Source organism: Cervus canadensis, chromosome 10, assembly GCF_019320065.1.
Source record: "Cervus canadensis isolate Bull #8, Minnesota chromosome 10, ASM1932006v1, whole genome shotgun sequence".
NCBI classification, from domain to species: Eukaryota; Metazoa; Chordata; class Mammalia; order Artiodactyla; family Cervidae; genus Cervus; species Cervus canadensis.
This window is the reverse complement of record NC_057395.1, coordinates 30,470,958-30,488,738: the sequence shown is the minus strand read 5'-3', so window position 1 is coordinate 30,488,738 and position 17,781 is coordinate 30,470,958. Positions and strand designations below refer to the sequence as shown.

The following is a 17,781-nucleotide window of genomic DNA, read 5'->3' as shown; positions in this document are numbered from 1 at the left end:
AGCCCGACAGAAGAAACGCATAGGGAAGTTATGGGGGAGAGGCACGGAGCTTCCCTGCCCTCTCGCGGCATCATTCTACCTGGAGGTGCTGTGTTTTGTCTCTGTCTGTTAGAAATACTCTGCGTGTTGTCCTGACAGTTGCTTGAAATCAGACGTGGTGAAGCTTCTTGGAGCAGCAAGAGTCTTTTGTTGGAGTGGTGGCTGTCTTAATATCTCCCAGAAAGCAGTGGTCTTCAGAGGATTTCCTTTGAGGATGATGCCAGGGCTCCAGCAAATGCTACAAATTTGGAAGCATTCTGAAAGCTTTTTCCTTCCAGAAAGCTGGTTGTTAAACATTTACCATTGCTCCCAGTGGGCCCACGTACTTGTTTTAATACCTGAGATGGGGGTGCAGAGATGAACAGAGGCTTGTTCAAAGTCCTGCAGCCAATAACCAGCAGGGTTAAGACTTGACTTGGTCTCCTGCTGCCTGCCAAGGTGCTCCTTCTATTGTACAGATATGTTATTGGTGAAGGGCACAAGGTGAGCGGTCAGGTTCAGCTGTGAGCTTTTATCTCCAAGGTTCCTGTAACACAAGGGACAGTTCTGTAGGGACTAGAGTCATACATGATGAGAGGGGATGATTAACAGAGAAATCAAGTTCAGTTGCCAGTGGGGTGGTCTTTTGCTCCCTGTGATCAAATAGGGCAACGAGTTGGGAGGTGGCAGAGACCAGATACTGAACTGTGACCCTAATGCACAGTGATAAACTTATTGAAGAGTGACTCAAGAATGAAGAACTATTACCACCTGATATTATGTTATATACGCATTTGCTAGTTTATTTTACATCTCCCCCATAAGAATGTAACCTCCGTGAGGACAGGGACCTAGTCTTGTGTGCCACTATGCACCAGCTCCCAAAATAGTACCTGGCACATAGAAAATGTTCAATAAATATTTTTGAATGAATGAATGAACCAATCCTGCCATTTCTTGGCCTTATAGTCTTGAACTCCCAGGGGAGGTTTTGCCCAGAGGAATGTGCCTGCTGGCATCCAGCATGGGGACCCTCTAACCTTGTGAAAGGCCACTAGACTCTTGGTGACCATCATTTGTCTTTCTTCTTAGATGACGGAGGGCCGTCGATGTCAAGTACATCTTCTTGATGACCGGAAGCTGGAACTCCTAGTTCAGGTAAACGACTCTTGGCCAACTTTCTAAGTTTTTTCTGCAACTGATGCAGTTCAGATATTGATTCAGCTGAAGGGTGGGTGAGAAAATAAATCATTTAAAAATCTCTATTAAAATCTCTGAGAGAAGATTGGGGCACACCATGGTGTTTGTGTGTATATGTGTGTATGTGTGTGTGTGTGCACGCACACATGCTTGCACGCTATTTTTGTTCATTCTGCTTCTTTGTACAGGACCCTTAAGGCATTCAAGGCCAGATATAGATCAAACCTATTGTTACAAATCTCTAGAAAAGGAAATTCCACAACTGCCATTAGCTAATCTTTCTGAATGGAAGGAGTTAGCTATAGTATAACCTAGAGAACTCTTGCTACAAGACTGATTTTGTCATCTTCCTTGCTTGAGTTACAGAAAATAGTTCATTATTTTCAAGTTAAACCTTCATAGGTGTGACGAAAGGATAGCAATCTCCTGGCTCTGTCTTCTCTCTAAAGGCTGAGTAACCCCAACTCCCTCCCAGAGGTCATCATTGCCATCACTGTTGATCACCTATATGTTAGTTGACACATAGGAAATCATTTATCCCCAAACAAAGAACTTATCCATGGCAGAGAAGTCAGAGCAGGCATTAGAACCCAGGCATTAGATTTAGTCCATTAGAAATGGACCCTGGTTTTGTTCAGCTTCAAAAAATATGTATCATTGTTTTACTCAGAGCCCTAAAGAATGGTGAAGTTTCCAAACTTGATTTAAAGAACTTAATTCCAAATCTCTTGTTCACCTCCAACTTTTCTAACCATATTTGCTTAATATTCTCCAGTGTCTATCATATTCTTAGGGCAGTGCTCCTTAACCTCCATCATATCTGCCCTGGAGATGCTGCAGTTCATCAATGGGTTGAAACAATGCCCATATGCTCATTCACGAGGGAAAACTATGCTCCCGTGGGGAGATTTACATAGAGGCACTCAGATCTCATTGTGCTGCTGGGATTTGAAAATGTTCAAACTGCTAACTTAAAGAGTGACTACTTTTAATAAGATTTCAGTTTTAAAGGTGTTACAAAGGCAGTGTAGGAAAGAGAGAAACTGTGGGAAGAAGCTCAAAACCGCAATTAACAGTTCAACTCCTGTTCTCATTTTGGTAGATTTCTTTCCAGCACTTTTCATATTTGTATTTCTTACATAGTTGCAATCATGTGTGACTAATTCTCTGTGTTTTCTTTTTTCACTTAATGTTGTCTTTCATTAGCCTTTTCCAAGTTACTGAAAATTGTCATCTTTGTGAATAGCTTCATAAATTCCAAAAATGGATATTCCATTAGTATTGAGTCACTTACTTATTTAGGTCCATTGAAGGTTTCTTTACAGTTTTTCCACTATTACATTTTTACTATTACTACTAAATGCTGTGATTAATTTATCTACCCTTGTACTGTTCTCCCGGGTTTAGGATCATGTCCTTGTTAGACTAGATTCGGAGGACCACAGGCTTATTAAGAGTTGAAACTTTGGCTTGGATTGGAGGGTGGGGCAGTGGATGAGACTATAAAGTGAGCAAGATCTCTTCAGTTAGCAGCATCACAAACTAATAAAGCACTTGGAGCTTTAAATGGTTAAGAGTCAACTTGAGATGCTGAGAGGTGAGTGGTCTGGTGTGTTTTAGATGCTTTTTAATATCAACTCTTAGAGGCTTAGAAAGCAGCTACCCTCTTAAACAGGAAATGACACCTCAATGGCAGTGAAATGACAATCGGTTGGCTGATTTGCTCTGGGGAGGTATGGTTGGGGGCATCTGAAGTAGTCTCAAGTCACTGAAAAGAGATGCAATTACTGATGTGCAGCAGTTTTGGAAAGGGCATTTTCAACCGTTTACCATCAAGAAAATGTTGAATTGGACCAAGTAAGAGAAGTTCATACTCTTCCCATCCCTTTTCAGAACATGCTTCAAATGTTATTCCTTCTTCCTGGAACACTCCTTCCCATGCCCTCACCTCTGTCCCTGGATAGTTTCTGTTAAGCTTTCAGTTCCCAGATTCGAAGACACTTTTCCCTCTGAGACTTTCCTTGTCCCCCCAGGTCAGGGTCTTACTGTTACCCAATCAGACTTGGGTCTGCTCACCCATACACAGTAAGGCTGGTTGCTGAAACAAGATTGTGGTGAAGGGAAGTGCAGCATTTATTGCAGGTACTAAGGGCTTCCCTTGTGGCTCAGCTGGTAAAGAATCCACCTGCAATGCAAGAGACCTGGCTTCAATCCCTGGGTTGGGAAGATCCCCTGGAGAAGGGAAAGGCTACCCACTCCAGCATTCTGTCCTGGAGAATTCCATAGACTGTATCGTCTATAGGGTCGCAAAAAGCCGGGCACGACTGAGCAACTTCGACTCACCAAGATAGGAGTCCAGGCAGCTAATGATTGAAAGGCCTGAACACCCCAAGGGCTTTCAGGGAATGGCTTTTAAACACATGATGAGGTTGTGATCAACGTGTGGACTTTCTTCAGATTGGTTTGTAGTGGGGTAATTGGAAGTCAGCATCATCAGCTTTCTGGTTCCAGCCAAGCTGGGGTCTTTGTGTTTGTGGTCAGCACAGAGTTAACTTCTTCCACCTGGTGAGGGGGTGGGTTAGTATCTACAGAGCAACTCAAAGGCTATGGCTCAGAATATTATCTATGGTCTAGGTCCTTCACATTGTTTAATGGCTGAGCTATTATTATTTTGTCTTGCTTATTTCCTTTGTTTCTGTATTTTCTCACTTCTGTGATTAAATTTATTTTCTGGAACTTGGAGAAGGCTAAAGTTCTTCTATAAATAAGAGGCAGGCAGAGGACATGGTGGGGGGAGGGTGTCTGTCCTGGGAAGACCCCCCGCTGACAGTCCTGCTCAGTGACATTAACTTTCACTCTTGCCCCTGAGGTTTCGCTCTTACTGTCACAACTCATCACAACTCACTGCCATGGCCTGTTTACTTGGCATTTCCCAGAGCCATCGACAGTGTGAGGGCTGGGTCTGTGTCATGATCACTGTGTAGCCCCAACACCCAGCCCAGGGCCTGGCACATAGGTCACTAAATAAATCCTTGTGAATGAAACCATGGGCAAATCCTAAGATACTCTGGAAGTATCTCCCTCAAGGACCATAGAACCAATTGCTTTGAGTTTAGCACCAAAAAAAAAAAAAAAAGTGGAAGCAACCTAAATGTCCATCAACAAACAAATGGATAAAGATGTTGCACATATATACAAAGGAATGTTACTCAGCCATAAAAAAGAACAAAATGACACCATTTGCAGTGACATGGATGGAGACTGTCATACTGAGTAAAGTAAGTCAGAGAAAGACAAATATATGATACCACTTGTATGTGGAATCTAAAAAAAAATTTTTACCAATGAACTTATTTACAAAAATACAGTCACAGATGTGGAAAACAAACTTCTAGTTACTGAAGGGGGAAGGGATAAATTGGAAGGTTGGGATTGATGTATACAAACTGCTATATATAAAATGGATAGCTGATAAGGATCTACTGTGTAGCACAGGAAACTCCACTGAATGAATACTCCGTAATGATCTATATGGGGCTTCCTTAATGGCTTAGATGGTTAAAAAAAAAAAACTCTGCCTGTAATGCGGGAGACCCAGGTTCAATCCCTGTGTTGGGAAGATCCCCTGGAGAAGGGAATGGAAAACCACTCCAACATTCTTCAGAGGAGAATTCCACGAACAGAGGAGTTTGGCGGGCTACAGTCGGGTCACAAAGAGTCAGACACAACTGAGCAGCTAACACTTTCACTTTCAGTGACCTATGAGGGAAGAGAATCTTAAACAGAATGGATATATGTATATGTATAACTGATTTCACTTTGCTTACAGCAGAAAGTAACATACATAACGGTATAAATCTATACCCCAATAAAATTAATTTTTAAAATATGAAGAAGAAGATGGTTGTTTTGAGATGTTAATCTGCTATCTTCTTGTTCAGCTGGCTTTCCGAATAAAGTTGTATTCCTTGCCTCAGGGGAAAAAAAAATGAAGAAGAAATGATTCTAAACTCTCATATATTATTACAGTATGAGTTGCAACAGAACTTGGAGAAACAAGGATGGACAAAAGCCAACTTAAATATATGACTTTTCTTTGTATCCTACAAGCTACTGTAGTCCAGGATTGTACTCTCTTGACAGAAGCTTTAGGGGATTCCCTATTCTCGAATTCATTGGGATCCAAGTTTTTAATAGCATATAATATTTTGACTCAGAACCCTTTTTTTTTTAACAGCTTCATAGACTGAGAACTTTGTAAGTTGTTTAGTCACCACTGTTATGCATATTAAATGCTAATGTTTTTGCCGTTGTTGAGAACAGTTCCAGAATATCTGTAATAAGCTGTGGACTGAGTAGTACCCTTCCTAATCTTTTGATCTGGTGGGGAAGGGTGGATGTTTCCTACACTGACCTCACAGGGGTTATAATATGGAGAGGCAAGTTTGGAGGAAATGGTCATCTCTCTCAAAGATGAAAACAGGTTTACACACAAGGATGAATGAATGAATGAAGGGCATTGATAACAGCAACAGACATGGGAGGTCCAGCTTTTCAGGCGCTAAAGATTAGGGTAAGAGACTCATCCAAGGCTAGACCACAGACCTTCAGAAGCAGCAGTTTCCAGCAGCAGAAGTGGTAGAACACTGGGCTAAGAATCAACATGTAACCAGAATTGCTTTTGTATCAGAAGGATGCTGGTAATCAGACAACTACAGAGATTATTTCCTGCACCTGTGCAGACCTGGCCACTGTAATGGAAGCCTTTCCCTTCTAAGGGTTACAGAGCAAATGGCCATAATCCCCACATTGAAGGCTTATTACAAAACCCTTTTGAGATTGCCAAGTGGAATCTGCGCTTCCAAGTTCCTGATGGTGTTGAGTAAATCCCACATTATGTGTACAGGGGAAAGAACAGAGGTCAAGAATTCACATACAGGGATATTAATATTCAGAAGGCTCATCCCTCAATCCACAGGCAGGTTCCTGACACCCACGACATGACCATGTAATGCCCTAAGTCACTGAACTGCACTTACGGACAGCTGGAACCATACTGTGACACAAAGATGTGATTTAGTAACAAGTCAACCCTTCAGCCTTGGTCATCATTGTGTGAACTTTGTCCAGCCACATCGTACTCCCATTCAACAGAGTCAGTGGCATTTTCTCCATTGCACCAAATTGTTTCAACCTTTTAGAAACGTACTTGAAAAACCCTGCATCAAAATACAAGAGGCCACCATCATGGACTTTTCTCAACCAACCTCTTGATACTTGTATAACCAGAAGTATGCCAGGAGGGTGCCATGCTTGTTTTGTATTAAACTGAACTTCTCGCATCTGGCCTTCCTATAGTTATTCCTTTAAAATTACTTTCTTCACTTTTTTCTGATCTGAATGTGTATTTAAGGGAACATTTTGGAAGCAAAGAAAGAGAAATGAGCTTTACTCTTAGTGAGAATCATTTCAATAAGACGGAGAGGAATTTCCTGACAGTGAGGGTCAGTGGGTGGAGGATTGGAAGCTGTTAATGGGAAGATTCCGGGCCCTTTCTCTTGGCTTTCTTAAAAATACAATAGATTTTTCACTAGACTGAAATGGCTGAGGTGTGGTCCTTCCTTATTAGAGTCTCTTGAGGCTTATGATACTGTGTGAGAGCTTGTCTTCCTGGAAGACAAGCCAATGAGAGAAAAACAGATATGTAGCTTCTACTTCCAGAGATGCCTTGTGCCAAGGTCTTTCCTGGTTCTTTGGATGAGTGGGTATTATGCTCATAGTAGAATTTCCTCCCTTTGATGAGAGAACACACCAGAGTCTTCTCCATCCCCTGCCACAGAGGGAGCTGCCCAGTGATGCGGGGCAAATCCTAAGATTACTGTCTGTCTCTTCTCTGACCCCATCTCTAAGTGGCCATTGGCAGCACATTTATAACTATTTACTTCCGTTAAAGTAGAGGAACAAAGTGTCCTGTGATTCTGAGAAATGGAGCAAACTTAAACAAGTCAGTGTGTTTTCAAGAGAATTAAAGATAGCAGCTGGACTATTCTTGTGTATTACATAGTGTCCCTAATCCTGATAAAACCAGTGGGACAGAAACATCAGGAGAGATTTAAAGCTACACTGTGGGGTACAGTTGGAGCCCTTGAAATGTGGCCAGTCCCAATTAAGATGGACTGTGACTGTAAATCATGCTCCAGATTCTGAAGACTTCATTTCTTTTAAATAAAATATCTAACTAATGATTTTTATATTAGTGATTCCATGTTGAAATAATATTAGGCTATGTGAAATGAAAGAGAATACATAATTAAAATTAATCTCAACTATTTCTTGTTCCTAGTTTCATGTGGCTAACTAAAAAACATGAAAATTTCCTGTTAGGCTCCCATGATATTTCTGTTGGACAGCTATCTCTGAAGGATAAAGAGTAGATCATTTAAGCAAGAGAAAAATTATAAACCTAATAGACTTGCTTAAGGTTATCCAAATTTCCTATTGAACGACCTCTGTAATAATGATGGCACTTTACAGAGTTTCTCTGGAGCATATCTTATTTAATCTTCACATTAACTATGTAAATAAAATGCTAATTCAGATGGAGAAACAGAAACTCAGACAGGTTGATTAACATGCTCAAGGGTCACAGAGTAGTGTACGCAGCTGGAACACTGCTCCTCTGACGTTTCAGCCTATTCTCTTTCATTGCACAAGTACGAAATATATGTGATCAATATCAGACTTAATGAGATGGTTCATGTAATATGTGGCTGCCATGTTGGCCCCAACACCAGCTTCATAAATGACTAGAATTAAAGACTTAAAACCTCCTCTCAGGGCTTCCCTGGTGATGCTCAGTGGTAAAGAATCTGCCTGCCATTGGCAGGAGACATAGTTTCGATCCCTGGTCCAGGAAGATTCCACATGCTATGGAGCAGCTAAGCCCATGTGCCACGATTAGTGAGCCTGTGCTCTCGGGCCTGGCATCTGCTGCAACTACTGAGCCCACGCACCACAGCTGTGGAAGCCCATGCACCCTAGAGCCTGTCCTCCACAAGAGAAACCACTGTGATGAGAAGCCTGTGTACCACAACTAGATAGTAGCCCCCACTTGCCTCAACTAAAGAAAAGCTCATGCAGCAACAAAGACCCAGCACAGCTACAGATAAATAAATAAAAGTTTAAAAAAACAAACCTCATCTCAGATCGAGAACTGAAGATGGGCTTCCTGGGGTCGTTCTGTTTCTTTGAACTCAGTTTCTAATCGATAAAGTCAAGAAACACAGATTTGACACATGATAAAGAGTTTCAACATCTTGTCTTAGCCTGAGGGTATCGGGTATGAGAGAAACTTAGCAGCAGATTCAATAATTCTTGGCTTCTCATCACTTTCCTCTGCCTGACAAAGATGCTAGTGATACAGGCTTAAAAATAAAGTAAGTTTATATAGCCTCTGAATAAAGCAGCATTGAAGGCAAAGTAATATTCTTACCTATAATAGGCTTAAAAAATGCAACCTGCACCTGACTTTTTCAGAAATCTGGAACTCTAATGGTGTTGCATGAAATAAATGAACAAGCCCTGAGTTTCCTCTGTGTGCACACACACATACATATTCACGCTCACCCCCATGCTTAGCTACTTCCATGGTTTATCATGTTTTTCTATAAAAATGCAAAGATTATTTTCTACCAAGGAAGCCAGGAATTTCCCCAAAATGCACTTTGCCAAGAAAAGAAATATACAGAGTTGATTCCATATCTTGTCAGCCGAGAAGGGTGGTCTATTTTGCTAGCTAGCCTGTCTACTGAAGCGAGAGCTGGCAGGGCCATCTGCTCCTGTCTGGACTGAAGTCACCAGGAGGTATGGTCTCAGCCAGGGGTGGGAAGCCCTGTGCAGAGCTGGGAGCAGACCAAGGGCCCTGGGTGTTCTGGACCTTCTGTCTGGGACCTCCCAGGCCCCCAGGCCATCTCATAAAACAGGAGCCAGGGGGGTCAGGCAGCAGTGCTGTGAGCTGACCTCAGAGTCACTGCAGTGGCCATCATCATTTATTAAGCTTCTGGCTGCAAAGCTGGGCATTCCCCCAAATGAGCGAAACAGATGTCTTCCCAGCCCCTGGGGTGGCTGATAATATTTAACATCTTAAAGGCACATTGTGAAGCAAATAGATGTTAAGTTACGGATCACAGACGGAGGATATAATGGTATGTAATGGTCACTCTAAGTGGAATCAAAATTAGTGGCTTGGAGGAATTAGAAATAGTTCTTAAAGTATACCCTTGGGGGCCACAAGCAGCTCAGGAGTTTCCACCTCTGGCGAGAGGAAGGAGGGACCTGCACATCCTCCCTTTTGCATGAAGGGCCTTTATGGAAAAGTTGGGGAGCTCTGCTCTGCTTGATAACCAAAGCCAACCTCAGTCTCCCTGTGGGGCTGTGACAGAGGAGTGTCAGGATTCAGCAGGTTATGCAGTCATCCGGGGGCCACACCCGCTACACACACCCCAGCATACAGGCACACACAACTCAGGGAGCAGCCAGTTCAGGGCAAGGAGGAGAAACCAGGTACCAGGCGGTTGAGGTCCAGGCTCTGGTTAGTTAGCAACATCCCCTTCTTTGCTTCCTTCCCCACCTTACCCTCCTTCCACCCCAGCCCTCTGTTTCTGTACACCATTCTCCCTTGATATTACTTTTAACCGGCTTTTAAGCATATCACTCGGAATACTTTGAAATGGCCAATATTGGCCGATTATGTCCTACTGAAAAGACAGTTTTGTGGGGTTCAAACTGTGTGGAGGGCAAGAAAGGGAATTTCAGGAGAGGAAGACAGCGCAACACCTCACCTCCCAGAAATGACCCTCTAGAAAGTTGATTTTTGTGGCTTTGTTTTGTATATGTGTGTGCTACTGCTGAGTTATTTTTTTTGTTGATACTTTTACAAAATTGTTTCCACAAATTCTCCGAGGTAACCCAAAGCAGTGTTTTCAGAAAGGAGCCTTGGGAGGCAGGTGGGGACTGTGGGCTCTGGTGTAGCCTCTTTGCCCAAGAGGGGTGAGAAAGGTGAGGGGTAGAAATGAGCTTAACACACAACGCAGGTCAGCAAAATGTGTCACTAGGGGAAAGATACACAGAAAACACACACATGTGTGTGCACCCCCCCACCCCAGGAGAGCGTGGAGATGGAGAGAGAGCCGGCCATCTGGAAAGGATGGCTTCACAGGAACCTGGGTGTTAACAAATCTGGGTGTTTTCTGTTTTTTATCCACAACTCACATTAATTTTTGGCACATTGCTCGACTTGAATTGCGCTTGCTCATTTGGTAAAACTCTATTATTCATCTTTCCCTGTGCTGCAGAGATGTCACTGTGCCTCCCTTTGCAGCAGAAGGTCATGTCTAGAGGTGGGCTGGGCGACTTTTTGCACATCAGGGGTATTCTTACTTCTGCAATGGGCTGTGTGTTCTCCACTGGCTGTAACAGCACCCCTTTGTCTGTGCAGTTATACCAAGGGCACCCCATTCTCCCTTATAAGGAGGGGGTGCAGGAGGATTTGGGGAGGCAGAGCTGTGCGTTCTGGCAGCCTCTGCTGAAACTTGTCCCATCCTGCCTGAGATGGAGAGGAGGGAGGGAGGGAGAAGGGATCAAAGGTTTGGGGAACTCTCGGCTGCTCTGTGCTCTTCCCTGTCCCTCCCACCCCTGTGGCCCTGCGCCAGAGCCCTTGAATCTCTCCGCTGTCCAGGTTGCTCACTTGCCCAGCAAAGAACCAACAATTTAGTTATCAAAGCAACACAGAAGATTTCCAGATCTTGCCAAAGCCCCCATCTCATACATCGAGCCACCTGCTGGGTCCAGCAGACTGTGGAGATATCGCAGGTTTGGTTCTGAGGACTATGATATGGCAAGTCACACAGTGTTTTTGTTTCCATGTTTCATTTGCTTTATCTTTTAGGTTTCACATATAAGTGAAAACCTACGGTATTTGTCTTTCTGTGTCTGACTTACTGCACGACATATAATACTGTGTGGGTCCATCCATGTTGCTGCAAATGGCAACATTTTCATTCTGTTCTATGGCTGAGTAACATTCCAGTGTGTGTGTGTGTGTATGTATCACAACTTCTTTACCCATTCATCTGTTGATGGCCACTTAAGTTGCTTCCATTATCTTAGCAATTGTAAATGATGCTTCTCTGAATATTAGAGTGCATATATTGTTTCAAATTAGTATTTTCATTTTCTTCAGATATATGCCCAGGCAAGGAGCTGCTGGATCATATGGTAGTTCTGGGCCTTAGGTTTTTCAGGACTCTACTGTTTTGCACAGTGAATGCACCAACTTACATTCCTACCAATGGTGATACTAGTGGTTGCCTTTCTCCACATCCTTGCCAACAGTTGTTATTTGTTGTATTTTTTGATGGCAGCCATTCTATAAAAATATCGAATCACTATGTTATACCCCTGAACCTAATATAATACTGTAGATAAACTTGGATTTTAAAATACTTGGATTTTAAAATTTCTGTTTATACTATACTATAGTCTCAGTGTCATGTAAATGGAGAAAGTTTGAACCCCTCTGGCTTGTTCCTTACCCCTGACAGGGATTCACCTGAGGGGTCTCAGCAGAGCCCTCAGGGTTTAGAAATCACTAGATAGAAACCAGCTGATAGAAAATATAAGTATACTTTACTTTATGCAAATGAACACATTCCCAAACAGTTCAATACGATTAGAGCTTTAATTCCCAAAGCCAATTTTTAATGCTTTGGGAAATTTTATGGCTTAGTGATTCATCATCAGTATAGCTAACTGAGCACTTCTTTCTGTACCAAACTGTTCTAAGGGTTCCATATGTGCTGAATCATCAGATAATAATTAACTCCATTATTCTTCCCATTTTTCAGATGAGGAAATTTCGGCATAGAGCAGTTAAGTAGCTTATTCAGGGTGGCACAGCAGGGAACGAGTAGATACCTGATTCAAAATTAGGCTGTATGGCTCTGGGGAGGAGCAATCTGTAACTGACAGCACAGATTCAAGGGCCAGACAGCCTGGCTTCAAAACCTGGCCAGAATTTAAATCAGTCATGGTCCCGGAGTTACCAACCTGATGCTTAGTAGCTCCATCACCTTGGCCAATTGTCCAGCCTCTTTAAGCTTCAGTTTCCTTATCTGTAACCCAGGAATCAAAACTGCCTCCAATCTTCCTGCTGTAATTTTATCTATACAATAATTTTAGAACTTGCCTCATGGAGTTATGATTAGGATTCAATGAATTAGAACACGTAACATGCTCAGAAGACTTCGCTGCACATCTTGGGCCATCCGATGCCCAAACTGGACCACTTAGTGGCTATGGTAACCTGGGCAAGCCGCTTCCTCTGCTACCTCTTGGTAAAGTGGAATTGTTATCTACCTCATCCTCTGGGGAAATGCTACATAATTTGTGGTGTAATTATTCCTGTAATTTGGTCTTCCTTGTGACTCTGTACAAGGCTTTATGGAGTATTTCTAGAGTGCAGTGCAAGTTCACTTGACAAGGGATGGGGTTGAGTGTCAGTCAAAAATGTCTTAATTGCTTAACCTTTTAGGCTTCCTAACACATGATCCCCCGAGGCTTTTATGAACGGTGGTTATCACTTCTAATCCTCCCAGTGTCATATACAACTCTAATGACAAAGTCGTAGAGGACAGGGGGTACTTCCCAGGTGGTGCTAGTTGTAAAGAATCTGCCTGCCATTGCAGGAGACACAGGCGATGTAGGTTTGATCCCTGGATCTGGAAGATCCCCTGGAGTAGAATATGGCAACCCACTCCAATATTCTTGCCTGGAAAAATTCCATGGACAGAGGAGCCTGGCTAGAGTCTGTGGGGCCTCAAAGAGTTGGACACGACTAAGCAACTGAACACATACACACACAGAGGACAGACAGGATGTAAGTGGAAATGTATTCATGCCAAGTACTGATAACCATCTAGATGAGCGAATGCAGTTGTAACTTCCAACTATGTCAGAGCCTGCTAAGCACTTGTCACTCTGGGGAATAAAATAGGGGAAAAAAAAGATTTTGATGGTTGCAACCCAGTCTCTTATAAATGACCCTATCTATAATACTTTACCCTGAAATAATCTTGAAGCCTAATTTTATACAAGTGGATCATATTGAATGTGAAATGTGGGAGGGTAAGAACTGAAGGCAAGCATGATTCCTTGTAAATAAGTTAGTGATTGGTTTTCCAGCTCATTACTCACAGTCTCAAGTTCTCACAAGTTCTCGCATTAACTGTTATTTCCCACTAAGGGCTGTATCCTTTCCAGGGGATGTGGTGCGCTAGCCAGATTTTGTAGCCCAGAGCAGGATGGACATTTTTGGGCATTCAGTTGCATTCTTTGCTACTCTGCAAGGCTCAGAAGAACGTATGCCCAACCAGGGCTGTTGGAATACCAGCCATCTGAGATCATTCCCAGGAGAACTGCCTGGTTCCAGAAACGCCTAACTGCCAGTTCAAAACTGGTCACAACTTTTTCCTTGAGGGGAAGAGGATTTTAAAATCTCACGTGACTTCCTTTGACAGTGGCTTAGATGAATACAGTGATTCTTTTTTAAAAAAATTTTATCTTATATCATAATATAGTTGATTAACAATATTGTGTTAGCTTTAGGTGTAGAGTGACTCAGTTATACATATACATGTATATATTCTTTTTCATGCTATTTTCCCATTTAGGTTGTTACAGAATATTGAGCAGAGTTCCCTGTGCTACACAGTAGGTCCTTGTTGTTTGGTTATGTGTTTTAAATGTAGCTCTGTGTACATGGCAATCTCAAACTCCCGATCTAAGTACAGTGAATCTTACATTTTAAACTGTTGATGGATGTGTTGCTAAATTAAACCTAGCCGGATGTCAGTGTTATAAAAATTATTGATTAACCTTCCTTACTCTTGTAATAGACTCAATGATTTTTAAAACAACAGAGAGAATATCAGTGGATTCATACAAAGGTATGTTGGATTGTACTAATCCTCCAAATGACCCCAGTTCTCCATTTCATTTAATAGTATATCTATAACAGAATCAGAGAGGTGTGACCGGATAACTGCCTTCTCATTTGCCTCTCAGAGGTGAATAAAATAATATATAAACTAATGAATGCTATGATACCGAGCTCCCTCCAGCATTCAGTTGGCTTTGTCAAATGCACACACACTGTATTTTAGGGAGGAGCGCTGCCCTGTAACCCTGAGTTCAACAGCTGTGCTCTCACCAGATTGTATTCAGAAGCGCAAAAACAATCATCTTTCTGTTCAGCTTCACTTTGAGCTCCAGATTAAATGCAATTACTTCTCCGGAAGTTCTCAGGCTCCTGGTCTCCACTGGTCACGTGCTGGCTGCAGCAACTCCAAGTACCACATCTTCACTCAGCCACATTCCAAAGAAGGAAGGGAGTTTCTCCTCTTGGAACTCTTTTATCATGAAGGACAAACCTTCTCTGTCCCCTACTTTCCTCCCCACCCCACACTCTGTTGGTTCCTATTCACAGATCTGAGCTAGTCCCTGACAAGGTGAACAGAAATGGTGTGGTGGGCATAAGCCAGGACTTCTCAAAGTGTAGTCTGAGATTGGCAGTGGTAGCATCACTTGGACATCTTGAGCTTCACGTTAGAAATGAGATTCTCGGGCTCTACCTGGGATGTGCTGAACCAGAGACTCTGGGGGTGGAGCCCGGTGATGGAGCCAGAATCTGGTTCTATGCAGCCCGCCATGGGAGCCTGCACGCTCCCAGGCACACTGCGTGCTAAGGCAGTAAGAATCTAATGAGGAGAGTGCAGGCCTGTATGCCATTCCAGCGTTTCCCTCTGGGGCTCACAGTTAGGGTCAGTGTGAGGCAGTGGTTCGCAGGCTTTGGGATTTAAGGAACCATAAAATGTAAAGAAAAAAGAAAAGTAGGGCTGGATTTTTTTTTTCTTTTGGTCAAGTAAGAATATTAAAAAATATTGCTGACTACATTAACCTTCATTTATGTAATAAAAAAGAAAAACATACCAAAAAGGATAAACAAGGAGAATAAAGAGCAGTCCTTTAAGTGTAGGATACCTTTTGCTTTATAAAACGTTTACGTACATTAATCTTATTTTCCTTGTTTCACCACTGACCCATGGAAAACTGGATCAGGGCTCAGCAGCCACTGATGTGATAAAGTTCGTACTTTTGATAAAGTCAAAATCTTGACCCCCCCCCCTCCTGTGGATGGTGTGTGGGCTTAGGAAACATTTATCTGTATGAACCTCAGCTTTCTTGTTGCCAGCATGGGAATTGTAATAACTACCTTGCAGGGCTGTGGTGAGAATTAGAAATGATGAAACCAAGTACCCTCTTCTCAGGGGTCCTGTGGTGGCTGCTTTCATCCAAAAATTGATGCCATGATATTGAACAGATGAATAGATGAACAAATTGCTTTCAAAATAAGAACTCCTCGAGTCTTCAAGTTAGCACTTCTGTCCTCTTGTGGCAAAAGGGACGACCAGATTATTTTTCAGTGACTCAAAGCATAGGGACTAGGTATCCTTTAAAAAGAAAGAGAGGAGGGGGAACATAGGAGAGGGCACAAGCTCATGAAGTTATTCTGGGGATAATCATTTTAATTCCTAAAATCCAACCAACCTTGAGCTTGGTCATTTTTTAGCCCCCGAACACCTCTGTCTTCAGGTGTTTAGCTGCATAATAATAGCCCGTCTGTGACTGACAAAGCCTCCGGTTGTGACAGTCACAAGGCAGCAGTGTCACCTTGGGGGAAGCGGATGGGCGGAAGAGGCTGCATACCCGAAATGTGCTTCTGGCCCCAGCCAGAGTTAGTGGGAGTTAGTGCAGACTCCACTCGTCCCCAACAAGACCATCTGCCCTCAGAGACCAGCGACAAGCTTGGGGCTCCCCAATAACCCTGCATTTCTGACCAGCTGGCTATAAATTTGGGGGTTCCCATCACCCTCTGAGGTTCAGGAATTCACCATCATGACTCATGAAATTCGGGAAAGCATGATACTTAGGATTATAGGATTTTATTGTAAGGGATACAAATCAGAACCTGCCAGTGAAGAGACACATAGGACAAGGTCTAGAGGGTCCCAAATGCCAAATTTCCTTGTCCCCTCCCGTTGGAATCAGGACGCATCACTCTCTCAGGGCAACTGTGTTTGCCTACCGGGAAGCTCCATCAAGCATCACTGTCCAGGCTTTTATTGGGGTTTCACTGCAGAGGCATGACTTTTCTTCATTTTTTTATTGAAGTATAATGAACATATAAAATTGTTTAAGGTATACAATGTATTGATTTGATATATTTATATATTGCAATATGAGTACCATTAGTCTCTTAGCAACTTTGAAGTTTATAGTACAGTATTGTTGACAGTAATCTCTATGCTGTGTGGACTATTATGTATAGAATGGATAAAAAACAAAAGTCCTAGTGTATAGCACAGGGAACTATATTCAACATCCTGTGATAAACCATCATGGAAAAGAATATATATATACATATATATGTATACATGTATGTATAACTGAATCACTCTTCTGTACAGCAGAAATTAATACAACATTGTAAATCAACTATACTTCAATAAAATGAATTTTTTAAAAAATGTTATTGATGTTAGAAAAGCTTAAAGGAGAAAGAAAGGAGAGAAGAATGCTAACTGTGTCCTAAGGCCAAATGAATCAGGACCTCACTGAAAAGCCTCTACGGACTTCCTCAGAATGATCATAGTGGCCATGTATGGCAGGGATCCTGTTGGCTGAGAGGACCACTGAGGAAGTTCATTTAAAAAGTATTTCCTAGTAAATATAATTTCCTTCATCTCTGTCCAGTCAGATGACTAAATACCATTTTGAGGTGACCTCCTCAAAATGTCTTTAGAATTGGTGATTCTTTCAGCCAAGCCTTGCCACTGCTACTGCTAAGTCACTTCAGTAGTGTCCGACTCTGTGCAACCCCATAGACGGCAGCCCACCAGGCTCCGCTGTCCTGGGATTCTCTAGGCAAGAGTACTGGAGTGGGCTGCCATTTCCTTCTCCAATGCATGAAAGTGAAAAGTGAAAGTGAAGTCGCTCAGTCGCGTCCGACTATTCTCGACCCCATGAACTGCAGCCCACCAGGCTCCTCTGCCCATGGGATTTTCCAGGCAAGAGTACTGAGTGGGTTGCCATTGCCTTCTCCATCAGCCAAGTCCTAAAGTTATGTTAATCATTATTTATCTTATTCATCATAAGGTGGCTTTTATTCAAGGTCATGGTCAGTATTTTTTTTTAATTGGGATATAGTTGCTTTATAATATTGTACAACAAATAGAATTAACTGCACATATACATATCCCCTCCCACTGGGACCTCCCTCCCACACACCCCCTCCCACCCATCTTATGCCACAGTCATGGTCAGTATTTTAGACCAGATAATAAAGGGAAACCAGGCAATGTCCCCACCTCCCAGGAGCTTACAATTAAAGACTGTCATGTCAGTGCCTTCAGATATGTAGAAAACAGTTCAGAGGGTAAGTGATGC

At 42.6% G+C, this 17,781-nt stretch overlaps 1 protein-coding gene across 3 annotated transcripts in view; it reads left to right on the top strand.

Annotated features, from left to right (window-relative positions):
• FRMD4A (FERM domain containing 4A) overlaps positions 1–17,781 on the top strand; it is a 368,918-nt gene that overhangs the window by 142,489 nt on the left and 208,648 nt on the right. For all 3 annotated transcript variants that reach the window (XM_043480351.1, XM_043480353.1, XM_043480352.1), the window contains exon 2: positions 1,111–1,176. In XM_043480351.1, coding sequence (XP_043336286.1) covers positions 1,111–1,176 — 66 coding nt within the window. The remainder of the gene's footprint in view (positions 1–1,110; positions 1,177–17,781) is intronic.